Source organism: Procambarus clarkii, chromosome 44, assembly GCF_040958095.1.
Source record: "Procambarus clarkii isolate CNS0578487 chromosome 44, FALCON_Pclarkii_2.0, whole genome shotgun sequence".
NCBI lineage: Eukaryota > Metazoa > Arthropoda > Malacostraca > Decapoda > Cambaridae > Procambarus > Procambarus clarkii.
The window spans coordinates 19217522-19236575 of record NC_091193.1 but is presented as its reverse complement, the minus strand read 5'-3'; the positions used below and the strand labels follow the sequence as shown (position 1 = coordinate 19236575).

The following is a 19054-nucleotide window of genomic DNA, read 5'->3' as shown; positions in this document are numbered from 1 at the left end:
CACACCCATCCACACACCACACTACTCAAAGTGGCTAAGATTATTCATAATACTGTGTTGTTTTGGTTGCATTATGATATCACAGTTACCTCCACTGAAGCTTATACAAGTTTTTGGTTTGTGTGCATTAGGGTTAGGGGGGGAGGGGGGATTATCTTGATTATCTTGATGATTTCGGGGCTTAGCGTCCCTGTGGCCCGGTCCTCGACCAGGCCTCTGTTTTGTTACACCCTTCCCCCAGGAAGCAGCCCGTTGCAGCTGTCTTAACTCCCAGGTACCTATTTACTGCTAGTCAACAGCGGCATCAGGGTGAAAGAATCATTTTGGCCATTTATCTCTTCCTCCACCGGGGATCAAACCCGGAACCCGGGAGTATACTTTCAGAAAATGGAAATAACATCACAACCATAGTGGATATGAATGCACTTACTCATCAATTCTCTTGAAATATATTTTAGGAAAATATATAGTATATTCTACCTTTCAGCTTTAATTCTATTATCTTTCATCAATACAGAATAATGACTGAAGGTTGTTAGTTACAAATTGGACAACTCTGTAAAAGTAGTAAGGGATATGTGGCAGAAAAGTGAGTTACTGTTTTAGGTTTGAGGCATAATAAACTCAAGCAAACAAATGTCATTCAGCACAAAGAAGGTATCAAGTTCATGTTAGTGTGAGGGCAAGAAACTGGCTGTACTGGTGGTTATGAAAGACCCAAGGCTAGATGGGATTTGATATAGTGCTTAGTTATATTGTTTAAAATATTGAGCTTCACTTTATTAGTACATTTAAATATATTTTGGTTTAGTTTGACTGAATTGATTACGGTAGATCTATTCAGATTAAAGAAATTTATTGTAGTAGCTTCATGTTGTTCTGTGATGCTCACAACTTGTTGATACATATACAATATGTTTTGAGAATGTGTGATGCATCACATAAAAACCTCAATGCACTAAAGTTATGTTGTTATGCCTCGTATTCACATTTTCTGACTTGTTCTCCAATTTTGCTGGCAGTTTTTCAAGTTAACTGTTCAATATGATATCTCTCAGAACAGGAATGTTGTTGTAATTCAACTCCCTGGGGCTGAAATATGTCCCAGGTGCGAGTTTGGTGGCAAAGGCAGAGAGCTGGGGGCTGTTGAGCCAGCTTTGTCGTGTTGTGAAGTGGCAGTGAATGTTACTCCAGTGATCGCGTGTTTTATATTGAAGATATTTATAATGGAATACAGTGCAATTTGGTTGATTTATCCATGACCACTTTATATACTGTACTCGGGAAAGGTTTTACATCTTTCCACAAGGCTTTACTTTGAATTAATTCAAATATATTTGTTTTGTGAATTGCAGTAATTTGATACTGTAATTTTTAATATTGCTAATTTTGTGGTATGGCTATGGTTTTTAAATTACATGATGATGTTGAAATAAATAAGTCTTGTCAATTAAAAATCAGAAGTAGTGCACTAGGATCTTGCAACGGGAAAACCTGAAACAATAAAGCAAGAGATAGACTTGATCATGTATGAGATGAAAGACTTTGGGGGTTCCCTGGGAAGAGTGGGTAGCATGGATAATCTGTCAAACTCGGCTAGTAGTAAAGGTTCTCGGTCTTCGGCTCTTTATTCTCCAGTCGTCAAGAGAGTGCACAATGAAGGTAATTCCAGAAGAGCATTGATTTGGAAGAGAAAACCAGGAGAGGTCAAAGGAAAAAAAATGAGATGCAGTCATGAGTTGTCAGGTTGGTTGTCTTCACCACCAAGTCCTCACCTTGCCAAAAGGTTTAACAAAAAAATCAGTGTTGGCAGTACGTCACACCTTGCACGGCATACAAATTTGTGCTCTGCAACTTCAGTTCCAGTTCCATGTAAATCAGTCTGTTATATGCCTCAAGGCTGTGTTGTATGGCCACCAATGGCACAAGCTTCAACTGCCAGTGATTCTGCTGAGAAATGTGCACTTAATGTTAACACAGTTTTAAGTCGAACAGAGGTATATGCTTTGCATTGCAAGCACAGTGGACGAAGTTCATTGAGGAAGTGTAGCAGAGAGGGTAATGAGTGCTCACAGTCTGCTGTATGGCCTGTAACAAACCAGTATGAGCAGAGGGGACAAAAAAGCTTTAAACACAATGAAGATTTACAGTCTACTGGATGTGTACCTCGTGGACCTCAAGTATACCCTCCATCTCCACCCCGATCTGCTAGGTATTCCTCCATCAGGCCAGATCATTCAGGGCCATTATATCCATCTTTGCAGAAGGTAGAAAACCAGCCTGAATTTGATGCAGTCAATAGGAACAGACCACCTCTTGTAAAGCTGCCTCCATCACCATACATAACTTATTATGCAGGTAGTACACCTGAAAGTCCTGAGTTACCTCCACCCTTTTTACACCAGCCAGTAAACTTAAATGTGTTTGTTTCTGATCATGAAAATGCACATTCTATGGGATATTCACCAATTTCATATAAAGGAAAGTATCCTTGTAGTGTAACAGAAAGTCCTGGTTTACATTATCACTCTCTTCAAGAAGCATGCAAAACACATCCTTCATATTCTTCATTTAATGATGCTACACCATCAGTTATGCAATCTACATCTATGTTTGCAGCCGCTTATCCTCGGACTAGATCACAAAGCTCAGAGGAATATTATCATACTGAAGAACCAGCTGACTCTCAAACAGCATTTAACTCCAGCAATAGAAGTGATGAACTGTTTGAACCCCAGATTGATCAGTCACAACAGTATTCAGTCATGACGACTGGTAAATCTACCAATTCTTTTTCAAATCTAACAAGTGCATCAAGACAAGAGGAAAACTTTGAGTTATCCAAGACATCGGACTATTCTTCATTCAGTCCTTCGAGCCATACACCACCAACACCTGTGATACAACCTTCATCAGGTGGCAGTGCTAGTGATGATTCTCAGAGTAATACTTCCAGTCCCCCATCCAGTTCGTGTTTATGCTCCCAGTGTATGGGTGGGAGTTTGCCTTCCAGTCCACACAAGAGTTCGAGAAAGAACTGGTCTTTACGCATGTTTCTTTTAGACCGGATGTTAGCCTCCAGTCCTTACTCAAGTCTGAACTCCACTGCTAGTTTAGGCTCAAGAGGATCTCTCGGAGATGTGTAGGATTAACTTGAAGTTTTCTGGTTTTTGTATGTATTCCTAGAATTAGATATAATTCAAAGATAATTAAATTTTCATTATTTCTTATTATAGAGATACAGTATTTTAACATTAATTTTCAATTATTTTAATGATAAGAAACTATATTTTTACTTCATTTAGGTAAATATTCATATGATTGCAGTATTTTCTCTCCATTGCAGACCAACAGTAAAAGATCTCCTGAATCATGAGTTCTTCCAAGAAGACACTGGCATTAAAGTGGACTTGGGAAACAAGGAGGAAGCTATAGCCTCGGATTTAGCAAAAGTTGTTTTAAGGTTGGCAGAAACAATTTCACTTTTTCTCTAGCAAATGAATATATATGAAATTATTGCAAATAAAATAACTGATTACTATGCAATATTTATGTGATGCCAATATTTTGTAACCACCGTGGTGATTTCTTCCTGTAACAGGTTACGGGTAATTGATGCAAAAAAAAGGAAAGATAAGCATAAAGAAAATGAGGCTATCCAATTTGATTTTGATATAGAGAATGACAACCCAGATATGATTGCAGAAGGAATGGTTAGTAGCTCAGTTACCTTTTGTATGTTTGTGCCCATCTAGTTAGTCTCTACAAGTAAGCCAGATTTAGTTTTCGAGTCCCAACTCATAGCTATTGTACCATGCATATTTATACTTTCTGACTTTTCAGTACTATTATGCTTGAAATTGTGAATGGGGGTTGTCTCCATCACCTCTGTTCATGTTCATCCCACTTATTTACTGCTCCCACTACATACAAGTTTTTTCCTTCCTTTTCCATGGCTCAAGTGTTTTCAACTTCCAAATGTGTATACCAGTGAAAAAAGAATATGCATTCAGTTACACTGAAAATTGTGACATTGATGTAGCTTAATTTCAATGTAAAGTTTAGTTCAAACACCACACGAAGCCTCTGAGCATAAACAAAGCTGTCTTTCACTGCTCTTCTCCATAAAATTGTAGACAGTACAAACTTTACACACCCAGCACTTCTTTCTAAATTAATTTCTTGTATATGCTAACATAAAGATCAACAACATATGTAGAATGTGATAATATAACTTAAAGGTGTACCATGTAAGATACCCTTGAAAATAACAAATGGGAAAATGAACCCCCACATGGCAGATAAGTAGCTAGGAGTTGAGCTTATCCATTTCATGGACGTTTTAATCAGTGAGCAGATTTACCATTTTAGCTATCATAGCATCTTTATGCTTTTAAATCAGTGCATGCTTATTACCACTAATGTTGCATAATAAATATTCTTAAATTAATTTTTAATTTAAATGCAATTATTATTATTAAGGGGGGAACAATTATAAAATGATGTATACATGCAAAGAGAAGTGGGGGGGGTTCACTTTTTGTTTTTTGTATGCATGGGAAGCATGCTGATGAGGGTGTCTTTGATCTGTAGACTCGTGCAACACAATATTGCCGATTTGCCATGGGGAAGCAGCGATAATCTTATTAGATGATTTATAGTTTGCTGTTTTACATTAGTAAAACTCACTCCTTAGCTGCTATTCTGTCTGGCAATGTCCAGAAATAAATTAAAAGATTGGTTGGAAATGCCAAATTGTGTTTTGATCATAATTGCATAGCTTGTGGTATAAGATAATCTCGTCGATAGTAAATAATTGAAAATAATAAGAGAATATTGGCATGGGTCTAGGCTAACTTGACCATGTGATAACTAAAGTTAACATATGACAACAAGTGCACTTTGAATTAAGGAAAGCGACAGTTGCCTTTTTTTTTTCTTGCATTCATCCATCAACAAATCCTCCCTATACCTCTCTGGACTGACTATGATCAAAATATGTTTAGCTTTCCAACATGACTGCATGTCTTGTGATTTTAGGGAATTTGGTCAAATTCCCAAAGTACTACTGTATATTGTATATTTATTGCACTTTCCCCTCATTACTCTCCATTGGTAGTGACCTACATTTTTTACTTTTGAAAATGGCACTAGGGAACATTTCATTCTATAATGTTTTATTTTTAATGTAATTAATATAAAGTATTATACTCATTGTACATACAAATGCACTTTATAATGCTAATTATCTCTGCAGGTAAAAATGGGAATGATCCTAGAGGAGGATGAACGGTCAGTAGCCAAGATGATACAGACACAGATCCACAATCTTCAACGGGAACGTGAGGAACGGAGAAAAAAGGACCTTATGGAGAAGGAGAAGCAACAGTTAGAAGAACAGCAGCAGCAGCTGCAACAACAGCAGCTACAACAGCAGCAGCAGTTGCAGCAACAGCAGCAACAACAGCAACAGCAGCAGCAGCAACAGCAACAGCAGCAACAACAACAGCAGTTGCAACAGCAACTCCAACAACAACCATTATTGCAAACACAAACTTCAGTCCAGCAACAGCCAAGTATGCAACAGCAGGCACCACCTCAACAAGCAAGTCAGCTTGAGCAGCAGCAACAGCCACCACAGCAGCAACAGCCACCACAGCAACAACAGCAACCTTCACAGCAACCTACTGTTCAGCAAGATGTTCAGCAACAACAAATAGTGGGAGAGGCAATTCCTCCAGAACAGCAAGGTATTTTTGTTTTAATATACATATTTTGTTTTCAGCTTGTGCTGAAAACACAAGCTAAAAACAGTTTTTGTTATATATAAAAATATACAGACAGATAAATGACTGCTGGAATTCAATTAAGTGCAAAGTAGTCAAAATGGGTAAGGGAGACAGGAGACCTATGCACTCTCCCATAGTCATTGATAGGTAAGAACCTGCTTGAGAAAAAATCAAAACTAAACTTCACAAAAAAGTTACGGACCAATTTGACAGTGAATGCACAAAAGTATGCTCAGATGAAATATCTTACTGTTAATTGTGATTTAATTTGCATGCACATACATATGTATATTTGCTTTCTCTCACTCACTCTCCCATTCACTCTTTATCACACTCTCTCTCCCACTTTCACTCACTCACTCACTCACACACACACACACACACACACACACACACACACACACACACACACACACACACACACACACACACACACACACACACACACACACACACACACACAAGGAAGGGAGGAGGAGTGGCTGTACTGGTGAAAAAACACCTGAAGGTAAAAGAGTTAATATTTGAAAACACTCGAGATATTGACATAATGGCATTGCAGGTCTGGAATCAGGATAACCTGATAATTGTAAATACCTACAGCCCACCAGCAAGCAACACGTGGACAAAGGAAGAACTGGATGACAAACGAGAGGGCCTCATAATGGTCATGAGAGATATTATTGTACAAGCAGATAAAGATAAATCACGACTGTTGATACTGGGGGACTTCAACTTTAGAGCAATAGACTGGGAGGCCTATGAAGCAAGAACGGAGGACTTTTGGACATGCAGATTTGTGAACCTCATTCTGGAGACATTCTTGTATCAACACATAAAGCAAGCCACAAGAATGAGGGAAGGAGATATACCGTCAGTACTGGATCTAGTATTCACCAGGAAAGAAGAAGAGATTTTTGACATCCAGTACCTTCCTCCCTTGGGAAAGAGTGATCACGTCCTGTTAGACATTAAATATGCTTTAAGATATCATCTAGAAGAAAATGGGGACATTGAAACAGTTGATAAACTCGATTTAAAGAGAGGCAACTATGGGGAACTTCGAAATTTTTTTAATGAGTGTAATTGGACAGAATTGTTGCTAGGCAGGGAAGTAAATGAAATGTATGCCAAATTTTTAAAACTATACGAGGAAGGCACACAAACATTCATACCAAAACAGAGATGCAGGACCAGAAAACAGGATTGGTTCGACAGAAATTGTGAGAGGGCAAGAGACCAAAAGACACAAAAATGGAATCAGTATAGGAAGAGGCCAAACCCCCAAACATACCAGCGATACAAAGATGCGAGAAACAATTATACAGCAGTAAGGAGAGAGGCAGAAAGAAATTTTGAAAAAGGGATAGCAGATAAATGTAAAACAGAACCGGGCCTATTCTACAAATTCATAAACAACAAATTGCAGGTAAAGGATAATATTCAGAGGTTGAAAATGGGAAACAGATTCACGGAAAATGAAAAGGAAATGTGTGAAACATTAAATGAAAAGTTCCAAAGTGTGTTTGTACAAAATGAAATCTTCAGAGAACCAGACACAATAAGAATTCCAGAGAACAACATAGAGCGGATAGAGGTGTCTAGAGATGAAGTGGAAAATATGCTAAAGGAGCTCGGGAGGAACAAAGCAGCTGGCCCAGATGGCGTTTCACCATGGGTTCTGAGAGAATGTGCATCTGAGCTCAGCATTCCACTTCACCTGATCTTTCAGGCATCCCTGTGTACAGGAATTGTAGCAGACGTGTGGAAACAGGCTAACATAGTTCCAATCTACAAAAGTGGCAGCAGGGAAGGCCCCCTCAATTATAGACCTGTATCATTGACAAGTGCAATAGTGAAAGTATTGGAAAAGCTAATCAAAACTAAATGGGTAGAACACCTGGAGAGAAATGATATAATATCAGACAGACAGTATGGTTTTCGATCAGGAAGATCCTGTGTATCGAATTTACTCAGTTTCTATGATCGGGCCACAGAGATATTACAGGAAAGAGATGGCTGGGTTGACTGCATCTATCTGGACCTAAAAAAGGCTTTCGACAGAGTTCCACATAAGAGGTTGTTCTGGAAACTGGAAAATATTGGAGGGGTGACAGGTAAGCTTCTATCATGGATGAAAAATTTTCTGACTGATAGAAAAATGAGGGCAGTAATCAGAGGCAATGTATCGGAATGGAGAAATGTCACAAGTGGAGTACCACAGGGTTCAGTTCTTGCACCAGTGATGTTTATTGTGTACATAAATGATCTACCAGTTAGTATACAGAATTATATGAACATGTTTGCTGATGATGCTAAGATAATAGGAAGGATAAGAAATTTAGATGATTGTCATGCCCTTCAAGAAGACCTGGACAAAATAAGTATATGGAGCACCACTTGGCAAATGGAATTTAATGTTAATAAATGTCATGTTATGGAATGTGGAATAGGAGAACATAGACCCCACACAACCTATATATTATGTGAGAAATCTTTAAAGAATTCTGATAAAGAAAGAGATCTAGGAGTGGTTCTAGATAAAAAACTATCACCTGAGGACCACATAAAGAATATTGTGCAAGGAGCCTATGCAATGCTTTCTAACTTCAGAATTGCATTTAAATACATGGATGGCGATATACTAAAGAAATTGTTCATGACTTTTGTTAGGCCAAAGCTAGAATATGCAGCTGTTGTGTGGTGCCCATATCTTAAGAAGCACATCAACAAACTGGAAAAGGTGCAAAGACATGCTACTAAGTGGCTCCCAGAACTGAAGGGCAAGAGCTACGAGGAGAGGTTAGAAGCATTAAATATGCCAAAACTAGAAGACAGAAGAAAAAGAGGTGATATGATCACTACGTACAAAATAGTAACAGGAATTGATAAAATCGACAGGGAAGACTTCCTGAGACCTGGAACTTCAAGAACAAGAGGTCATAGATTTAAACTAGCTAAACACAGATGCCGAAGAAATATAAGAAAATTCACCTTCGCAAATAGAGTGGTAGACGGTTGGAACAAGTTAAGTGAGAAGGTGGTGGAGGCCAAGACCGTCAGTAGTTTCAAAGCGTTATATGACAAAGAGTGCTGGGAAGACGGGACACCACGAGCGTAGCTCTCATCCTGTAACTACACTTAGTTAATTACACTTAGGTAATTACACACACACACACACACCACACACACACACACACCACACACACTCTCTCACACACTCTCACTCACTGATTCGTTCATTCGTTAATTATACTGTACTATTCAGGATTGTGATTTTGTATATCAATGTTTTGTTCAGTTATTAATTAATAATAATTAATTTTAGATGGGGTACGAGAATCTGGTTACTACACATTGACCTCTGGAAGTGAAAGTCAGCAAGCTTTCACTCAGGTGGGTTTTTAAATAAACCTTACGTTATTTTAGTCAAAATAATTGTAATAACTGTCAAGATTTTCATAAATGTTTATTATGTAAATACAGTATTGGCACTTTTATGTAATGTGAATGCATGGTTATTATAAGTGGAATTTTACTGTTGAGTGATGTGAAGGAATGCGAAGATTGTTTGAAGCATGGCGTATTGTAGGAATTCACCGTGACATCATAAGTCACTGTTGCGTATTGTGTATTGTTTGTTTCAGGAAGGGCAGTTCTTTGGTGGTAACTATGGATATGTGGGCTTGCAGAGTGGTTCTTCACAATACCAACCAGTAAGTACTGGCTACCAGCAACCTCAATATCAACAAACTGTTACCACTGGAAGTACATCAGTCTCCCAGAGTTATTTGCCTACTTCAGTTTATCAGACAGTTTCACAGCAATCAACCCAACAGTCATCCCAACAGCCTACTCAACAGCCTTCACAACAACAGGTAGATCAGCAGCAACAACCACTACCACCACAGCAGCAGCAGCATCAGTCAGAATATTATAGCCATATTAACTCACAGGTTCCAGTTGGAAGTGGAACTCCAGTAATTTCATCCCAGCACCATATGGGGATGCCACAACCCCAGGTACTTTCTTCACAAGGAGTAATTATTGGTGCATCTCCCTTAGTTATGACTTCTCAGTCAGTGGCAGGTCTAAGTCATCCCTTAGTAATGCCATCTGGTCCCATGGGTGTGACCTCAATACCCTCGGTGGCAATGTCTCAACACATAAATCAGCCGGTGATGTCCCAGCTATCTGGAATAGCACCGCAGCAACCTCCTTTATCTTCTCAGCCTCTTGTGCTTCCACCTTCGCAACCGGCTGTTCTCTCATCACAATCACAGGTTCTCTCCACCCAAGCAGCTATATTACCCCCAAATTCTCAAGCAATACTTCCTCAGTCAGTAGGAAATCTACCACAAGCAGCTGTCGCATCGGAGACGTCGGGGATTGTACCTCATCTGAGAATTGCACAACAATCGGTAATATCACAGTCGGTGATAGCTTCACAACCACTACCAGTATCGCAGCCAATTCCAAGTCAGCAACCATTGGCAACAACGCTACCAGTGATAGCTTCACAACCAATAGTAGGCTCACAACCATTAATTGCTTCATCTACAGCAGCAACTTCACAGTCTATGATTGTTCCACAGCCTGTGGTTATTCCACCATCAGTTGTTCCTTCACAACCAGTGATTGTTTCACAACCAATAGTTACTTCACAGCCAATGATTGCTTCACAGCCAGGAGTTGCCCCACAATCGGTGGTATCTTCACAGCCACTTGCATCATCACAGTCAGTGATAACATCACAGTCTCAGGTAGGAGCTGGTCATGCAGATACACTAGTTCCTCCTAGTGTGAGCATGCTAAATGTTTTGGCACCACAGGGTAGCTCATCTGAGCTGTTGTCAACCCTTTTACCATCCCAGTCATCAACCATTCTCATGAAGCCATCAGGAACATCAACATCTGTTCCGGAATCTGTTTCTTCAACTGTACCAAGTAGCATTACAATATCTCAACCTGGTGTAATGCAGCCCCAATTTGGGGTGTCACAACATTTGTCAATCTCAAACAGTCAGCCATCTGTAGCCTCCCCACAGGTTACATCATCTCTTGGAGTGATACCTTCTCAATCATCTGTAACAGTTACCCAGCAGGGAACTTCAGCATTACAAGATGGAGGTCGACCTTTGCAGCCAGAAGCGGTAGGATCTCAGCCTGCAGCACTACAGTGTCAACCATCAGTGGTGCCATCTCTTCCTGGAGTTGTATCATCAGTACCACCACTTGGAGCATCGCTGTCATCATCTGCAGTAGCCAGTGATGCAAGCCAGGTGCTGTTTAATATGCTGCCATCACAACCTGGTCTTCCACATCACTCTAACATGATGTATTCCACAACTATAGTTAAACAGTTTGATTCTCAGTTTGTTTCCCCTCTGATACAGTGCCTACCTTTCAGTAACTCCTATTACCAGAATCCTACCCTCGTATGCAACCCCCAGCCTTCAGCCCTAGAACACCACAGAGCTCCCTCAGTGTTCTTCCCTCCCAATTTCTCAGCAGCAGTGATGAATGGTGTAGCACCAAATTACCAGAATAGTATGAGCCAGCCTCAGCAGCAGCTATCTGGCAGAGCATCGGACAGTGTAAGTGTCCACTTAAAGCTAAGAGTTATGCACAGCATGCCAGCTGTGGCTTTAAGGGAATATTTAGTGGTTTGCAGCTTACCTCTCTACACCATTACTAGTTTTATTTAATCTGTAGTTTACACAATATCCCGACATAAAACTCTCATGGTAACTTTAAAGAAAGCTTTGTAGAGAAAATATCTTAGAAATACCTCTTATTTGTGAATGATGTATAGCAAAGCACTGCTGTTTTTTCTATGGATTATCCAGTAAACTGAATAGTGTCATGGTGGATGAAATTAAATAAGCTAATTTGAGTTGTACAAGATGAATTACTATGGCTCATTGCTTTTAAAAAGTAGTGCAAAGCCTCTTTAATACTTTTTATAATATTATTTACTGTTAAATATTTGTCATAGTGGTAAATATTTCCTAACACAAAAGTTTATGAATAATCAAAATTTGGTATTTGAAAGTATACCAGTTGGGTATAGTATACCAGTATACTTATTCTTTTGTATGTTTTGTTGATTCTTGAGTATGTGATGCCTTAATATCAGATGCTACCCTGTCTTTTGAGTAGTTCATACTCTACAGTGAACTCCTTATTTTAATACTTTCCCTTAAATATTAGTGTGTTTCACTTGTGATAATTCGTGTCTGCAGTACCATAATATGGATTAGCTTTTGCAAAAGATATTTGAAATTAATTTTTTATGCATTTTATCCTTATTTCCAAGAATGTTGCAGTAAATGATCTAGAGATGAACATTGTCATCTTTTATTATATTTAGGAATGGAAATCTTGCTCACGTGATCATTAAATTGCGTTATGCAACCTCGATTTTCTTTCAGTAACAGCAAACAACAAATTTCTTTGCGAGCTTTAAGCAAATATCATTTAACGTACACAATAGAGGATATTCCAAAGAGGAAATAGTTATTTGTAAAGGTCTTCTGCTTAGGATGGTATCCTTTAAATGATCCGGGCTGCAAATAACAAATTTCCAATTCTCCCAAAAGCCACATCTGGTGCTGCTGATGCTTGTGCTACTGCTGATGCTGCAATACAATGCCACGTTTTTTTTTGTCACTCCACTTTCTGCACCGAGCTAGGTTGACTTGCCCACAGCCTTCCATAATTCACAGTCTCTCATTACAGTATTGGTAGATGCCATTTGTTTTTCCAACGTAAACAAAGATAAAGTAATTGAACAGTTTTCACTGCCATTACACTGTGTTATCATAATGCTACTGAGTATTGTGTACATGGTCATTGTTGCTGGTCTTGACCAAAGGTAACCATCACAAACATTCTCATTAGTTAAACAGTATAAATTTGACACAAAAATAACACAGTGAAACTTATTGAGGTGTTTCAAGGCATTGGTGGCTGCTCTTCCCTCCCTTCATTCTTTAGTTTATATCTGCCTGTTAATCTTGCTTTCTCTACATTAGTTATTGTTCTTGGTTTATTTGGTGTATGTTTCATTGCCACTATATTCAATAGTAGAGTATTTTGTTAATGTCCATGCTATTTTCTTGTATTGTGTAAGTAGTATATATATATATATATATATAATATAATTATAAATTTTTTTGCCCCCCCCCCCAAAAAAAAAAAAAAAAAAAATTATATATATATTTTTCTCTCTCTCTCCTTCCTTCCTTTCTTCTCCAGTCACTGTATATTGGTGATTATTTCTTTTAATTCTAATTGAATTTAAATTTTTGTATATAGTGTGTACTTTCGTATTATAAGACGTCACAATAGCTTTGTTTACCACTTATTGGTGATAGGTTAATTTTTTATTTTTCTATTCTGAATGTTTGGTTAATGTTTTGTGGGTGCATGTCTTCATTCTTAGGCATAAAAGAATATGCATTGTAGTTTACATATTAAATAGTTCATTATAATATAATCTATATAGTTTATTCAAATATATATTCAAATGTAATATAATGAAGTTGGTTGACAATTGCCATTCTCAATGTTTCTATTTTTTTCTGATGTCTCTATTGTTTGAGATCTTGTTTATCAGGTTAGTTATATAGAAAATGCTACTCTGCTTACCTATTCTGGGGTGTTCAAGCTACGGTTCAAACAGTGTACAGTCATCCCTTGCTATGCATGAAAGTTTTAGTTGCTGTCATTTGTTTACACTCTCTTTTATTACATTCTTGCATCATGGCACCTTCCAAACATTCCACAATTTCTATTGCACGCAAAGATACTCCCCATGAAGAAAGAAAAGTAATGTTTGCTCTCTCGTACATCACTGGTAAGCATACAGATCTGCTTTATATAGTATATTTTAGGTTGAAAAATGGTGGGGAATACTTGTAATAATGTTCAAACAAGTGTTTTTAGTGAAAAGTAGTAGAAATAAAATAAATGTTGGAAGGTCCTGGGAATGCATCCCAAATAGATTGTGAGTGCAGTCACACTGTAACTTGACACAACATTGTGTGATGAGTAGCTGTAAGTTACTCAATAAAAATACTCATATTTTGTTATGGATGGCTATAGCAATAATAGGTTTTAGTTTTGTCTGCCTTTTATATATTTGGACTGATTTTATGGCAGTAAATATGCTCAAGGAAAGGGATTACATTTAATTTTCCCTGAATGCATCTCATTCATAGTAAGAGCTGACTGTACTGTATACAGGATTTATCTTGTATCCATTGCTAACATTTTCATAATTTGAATTTACTTTATTTGTTAATATACAGTTTACTTTAGGCTAGTGTCCTTGCAGCCTTTGCATGTTATGTGGTTTCCTGTGGTTTCTATAGTAGTATGTTCTGACTTTTCTCCTTAATTTCACCATTTCTGTATTGAATATTATGGTTGATTCACCTTCTTATCCAAAAATTTGTTATTGCACACTAGTTCTATATTATTCTGGCTTTTTGGGGTGTTTTTTATGAGTGGTACTGTATTTTTTTTTTTTTGTGGTCTCCATATTAATTTGACCCATGTTTTCCTTGTCTTTTATTTTTGTTTCTTCTAGCTTACTCTTTTTCCTGTAATTTCTGGAGATAGTCTTATCCTCATGTTGTCTTATTTCCCTCTGAACCTGTTCTTCAACTTTCAGCTCAGTTATATAGTCATATTTAGTAGTCACTGGTTCTAGATGGCTCCTTATATTTTATTCCCTCAGTGTTCACCTCACTGGGTGAACACCAGGTCTGTAGTTGCATCACCTTTTCCTTGTATATGTTGTATGCTACTGTAGTGCATACAGATCTATTGCTCCATACACTCACTCTCTCTCCATGTGTTCTCATCACTGTAGTAATGTGCTTTTTCTCGACAGTCTCCATGTGTTTAGAATCAAAAAGTACTAGGAGCTTAGCCCTTAATGCACTTGCCACTGTTGATGCCTTCTCAACAGTTATATTCTTCTTTTTTCTCTCTGATGTTTATTAAAGGTTTACTACCTTTATTCCATTTTATACTTATTCTTTGTTTACCTCAAGTTTTTGTTCTCTCCAATTTCTCTTTCAGCTCATTTCTACTCATCTCATGTCATTCTCTTTTTCTTTTCATCTCCCCATTCTTTCTTTGTTTTGTCTCTTTTTCCTGCTTTGCTTTTTATTTACTCATCTTTAATCCCTTTCTTATCTTCCCTTTTTCTTCATCTTATCTAGCCTTCCCCTGCCATATTAAAATTTTCTGACTTCTTCTTTGAGTTCTCCTATTACTACGTGTCAATTATAAAATTTTCTTTAATTGTGCCTTCTTCCTCCTATTTCCTTCGTATATCTTATATTTTTATTTGGAATCTTTGTGTTTCTTTTGTTATCTTTTTGCAGTTTAGTCCAATCAATTCTCCAATGCTTTTTTGTCCCACGTCCTTCAAAGTCGTCATATTACTATACATGAACTCTACAATATAAATGAAGTTTTTGTGAAAATGAGGGCTCTATGCTGGCTCCACATTATCTAGTCTTGACCTTACTAAACAGGTGTATAGTTTACTGAATAATTCCTTGTTTATCTCCTTGAAGGTGTTCTCATATTGGCCACCCTTTTTTATGCTGCTGCTGCTGTTATCCTAATGCCAGGATGTGTGTATCTCTGGTGATAGGGTTGGGTTGCTATCAAGACCTTTCCTCTGTATTTCTCTGACAGTTAATTGCATTCCCCTTAATCAGTATGATTTTGCTGACATCTTTCCCTCCTGTCCTTATTTCCTATATTTTTATGGAGCTGAGCTCTAGTAGTCATTTGTTGGACTTTTCCTATTGCATTTATTACCTTAAATTTGGTTTCTATTCTCCTTACTAGTTTCATATTATTTGGAAACATTGAATAGGTTATTTACAACTGTGTTCATACATATGTGCATACAATATATGCATATCATATGTGGAAGATGGAGGTAATGAAATTGATATATATAAGGAGAGAGAGAGAGAACGACATTTATAGCAGTTTTTTCTTAAGCATGCTGTTAAATGTATATATCTTTCAATTTATGTACCATCAATGAGTTCACAATACTGTGAAGCAACAAATCATACACGAGAGTACTGTGAAAAGAAACTCAAGACTGTACACTTGAGTTTGTCACTCTGTGCACTGATCCAACTGACCTTTCAAAAGAATGGTATGCTGGCAAGGTATAGAATACTATTACGTCTTGTTCCATATTTCTGCCCCAATACTTTTAATATGAATCCATGGTGGATCTCCAAGTTCCAGTTCTTTTGATGTGTCTGGCTTGCTCAATTGACAGTGCGAATAGTTCATGGGCACAGTAATGAGTTGGTGCTCACAGAACTCCCTATTTGTTGTTTCACAGCATTATGAACTCTTTCATAATATGAAATTAGTGTTAAAATCCTTCTTGATCCATAATACAAGTGCTCTCAGTAATTGGGTAAAGTATGGAATAAGAAGCTCTGATAGCTTTCAATGCCTTTGCAAATTGTGATCTTTAAGAAGAGTTAGTCGGCTCGGTTGTCAAAATGACTTAACTTGTGGGCACAGGGTCATGAGCTTGTGCCCACAGTACTCTTTTTTTTGTATGGTTTACAGTATTTGTGTGTGTGATTTATTTGCTTTTAAAAAGTAGGTACATTGCATACATCTATTTGTGCAACTCTCATCCATAAAACTGTCAAAATTGTCTTGACAATTGAGGATTTATTCTTAATTTCCCCCACCCCTCCCACCCCTACCCTCTCACCCCCTCCCCTCTTCCCTCTCCTCTCCTTCCCCTCCTATCCTCCCCCTCCTTCCCGCTGATTGTTTTTAATTATCGTAAATTATCACTTTTCCTTTTAATACATTATTTTCTAATAACTGCACTCATTTGGACTTTATTTTTTGTATTTTGGGCTGTATATCTATAATATGTAATAAGAAATTCAAAATGGTTTCACCCATTTTAATATCCAGCTTGTGTCTTATGTTAATTGTATCTCTCATTCCTCTACTAATGTTTCTTTTACTTATTAGTCCTAATATTTTATCACTTATTCCACTAGCCTATAATTGGTGTTTCCGAATTTAGCATATTATTTTAACTTGTTTTTGTATTTTGTATTCTGCTTAATTTATTTTGGCTTTATATGGGATCCTAATGCCAAGTTTGCCATTTCCAGCTGTTTTCTCATGATTTAGTAGTGTTTACAGGTGATTGTTTGTGTAGTGTGTACCCCAGCAGCCTACCTAACTACTGCTCCTCCCACCACCCTTCTGTGTCCTCATCTACATTTTCTGTTCAGTTTGATTAACGTTTCTCTGCTTCATGTATTCAGTAAACCTATTCTGTGTTCGTCTGTTCACACGGACACAAATATTGAATACCCAAATTTATATCCGTATCCTTTCCAAGCCTTAAACTTCCGATCTGTTACTCATTTTAAATTTTTTGTCTGCAAGCATAATATAATTTGTTGGGAAATTTACATTAGTATCACATTTATATTTCATTAGACCTATGCAATTATTAAATTTTCTGTTTGATTTATTTAAATGTTTTCACATTTGTTAGTTTCTCTGTAATATGTGGAGAATATTTTTGCATATCAGCTTGTAATTTTCAAGATTTGTGTATGGTGGTGCAAGGAAGACGTCTAGTGTTGATAGACCATGTGGGGCCCCCCGTTTCCAGAATTTAAAATCGGCTTTACAAATCATTGAAGATAACCTTTAGTGATATCATGAAAATGAATAGAAGTAGATGCTCCAATAATTTCCACCTGAGCCCCCCCCCCCCCCACACCCTAGCAGCCCACCTAACCCACACTCACCCTACCAGCCCACCTAACCCACACTCACCCTACCAGCCCACTTAACTCACACTCAACCTATTCTACAGTTAAGTGGCCTGTGGCTGAGTGGCCAGCATTTAGGTCTTGTAATCCTAGGGTCCGGGTTTGATCCCCGGCGATGACGGAAAACAAATGGGCAGAGTTTCTTTCACCCTGATGCCCCTGTTATCTAGCAGTAGATAGGTACCTGGGAGTTAGACAGCTGTTACGGGCTTCTTCCTGGGGGGGGTGGGGGGTGAACAAAAATATAAAAAATTTACAAGATTGATTGTCATTGATTGAAGATCAAGACAAAAAAGATTGATTGACAGTTGACAGGCGGGCTGAAAGAACAGAGCTCAACTCCCACAAGCACAACTAGGTGAATTCAGTATTAGAATACACAACAGTGGAATAGAAACAATGCCTTTTAAAGCATGAAATGAAACTTTAATAAAGTAGAGCCTGGTCATAAGACCTAATTTAAGAGGACTAAGCTACTAGGACAAAGTACTGGAATGTTGGGAGGTATAAATATACCAGAATAGCTGTGAGGTGGTACTTGAGATCTAAATCTTATTCCTTGTAGACAAAGCCAAGTGCTGAACACCACCACCTCCAACTCGACCTCACTGTAGCATGTGCTTAATTCACCAGCATAAACTCGTTACACTTCCTGTACTCATTATAGTAATATGTACTGAATACAGCTCTATGTACCCAGTACTCACTGCATCACACTTTTTGTGTTCCAAAATATGACAGCCTAAGAATTGCTTGATTAAATATGATCAATAGAGATCAAGTTCTCTTGCAAAATTGTATTCAGTTGTAGACAATTTTAAAATAGCAACTGGCACAGTTACTGAACTAATTTGTTCTTGGTTTACTCTATACATATATTTAGGCATGTCATTACTAAGGTCATCAGGTCCTTTGAGATTCCTCTCTTGCAACACCATGAAAATACTGTATTACTTGCTGTCCACTCTATTTAGCTTTTCCCTAGTTGCTTGTTTATATTGTACTCTGAAATTATGCTTTTATTTCTGTATAGATTTTAATGTTCCTTTTCCCAACTCTCTGCATTCTTTGCTTTTAGTCCACTTCCATCATCTCTAACATTTTGATTTTGTATCTTGCCATGTTATTGTATTCATTTTTTTTATTAAATAGATAACTAATATAATTGGTTATTGGTATTGATTACAAAACTTTTTTGTAAGAGGAAATACAAGTTTTAATAGTGCATGCAGATGCTAACATTCAAGATGAAGTATTTTCTTATGGTTTTCCTCCTCTCACAGGTGGAATCCTGCCCATCACCTCAGATACTTACAGACACATATTCTCACCTGCTAAATGACAGGTAAGCGCACTTTGCCATTAGATTTCTGGCTTTCCTCAAGATCTCCC

At 37.7% G+C, this 19054-nt stretch overlaps 1 protein-coding gene across 38 annotated transcripts in view; it reads left to right on the top strand.

The window, feature by feature from the left end:
* Nucleotides 1–19054, top strand: part of LOC123745316 (serine/threonine-protein kinase WNK1) — a 340974-nt gene that overhangs the window by 252516 nt on the left and 69404 nt on the right. For 28 of the 38 annotated variants that reach the window (XM_069300723.1, XM_069300716.1, XM_069300719.1 and 25 more), the window contains 6 exons: nucleotides 3347–3463; nucleotides 3602–3713; nucleotides 5258–5750; nucleotides 9118–9185; nucleotides 9437–11071; nucleotides 18946–19007. In XM_069300723.1, coding sequence (XP_069156824.1) covers nucleotides 3347–3463; nucleotides 3602–3713; nucleotides 5258–5750; nucleotides 9118–9185; nucleotides 9437–11071; nucleotides 18946–19007 — 2487 coding nt within the window. The remainder of the gene's footprint in view (nucleotides 1–3346; nucleotides 3464–3601; nucleotides 3714–5257; nucleotides 5751–9117; nucleotides 9186–9436; nucleotides 11072–18945; nucleotides 19008–19054) is intronic. The other 10 variants (XM_069300727.1, XM_069300725.1, XM_069300733.1 and 7 more) reach the window with 5 other exon arrangements.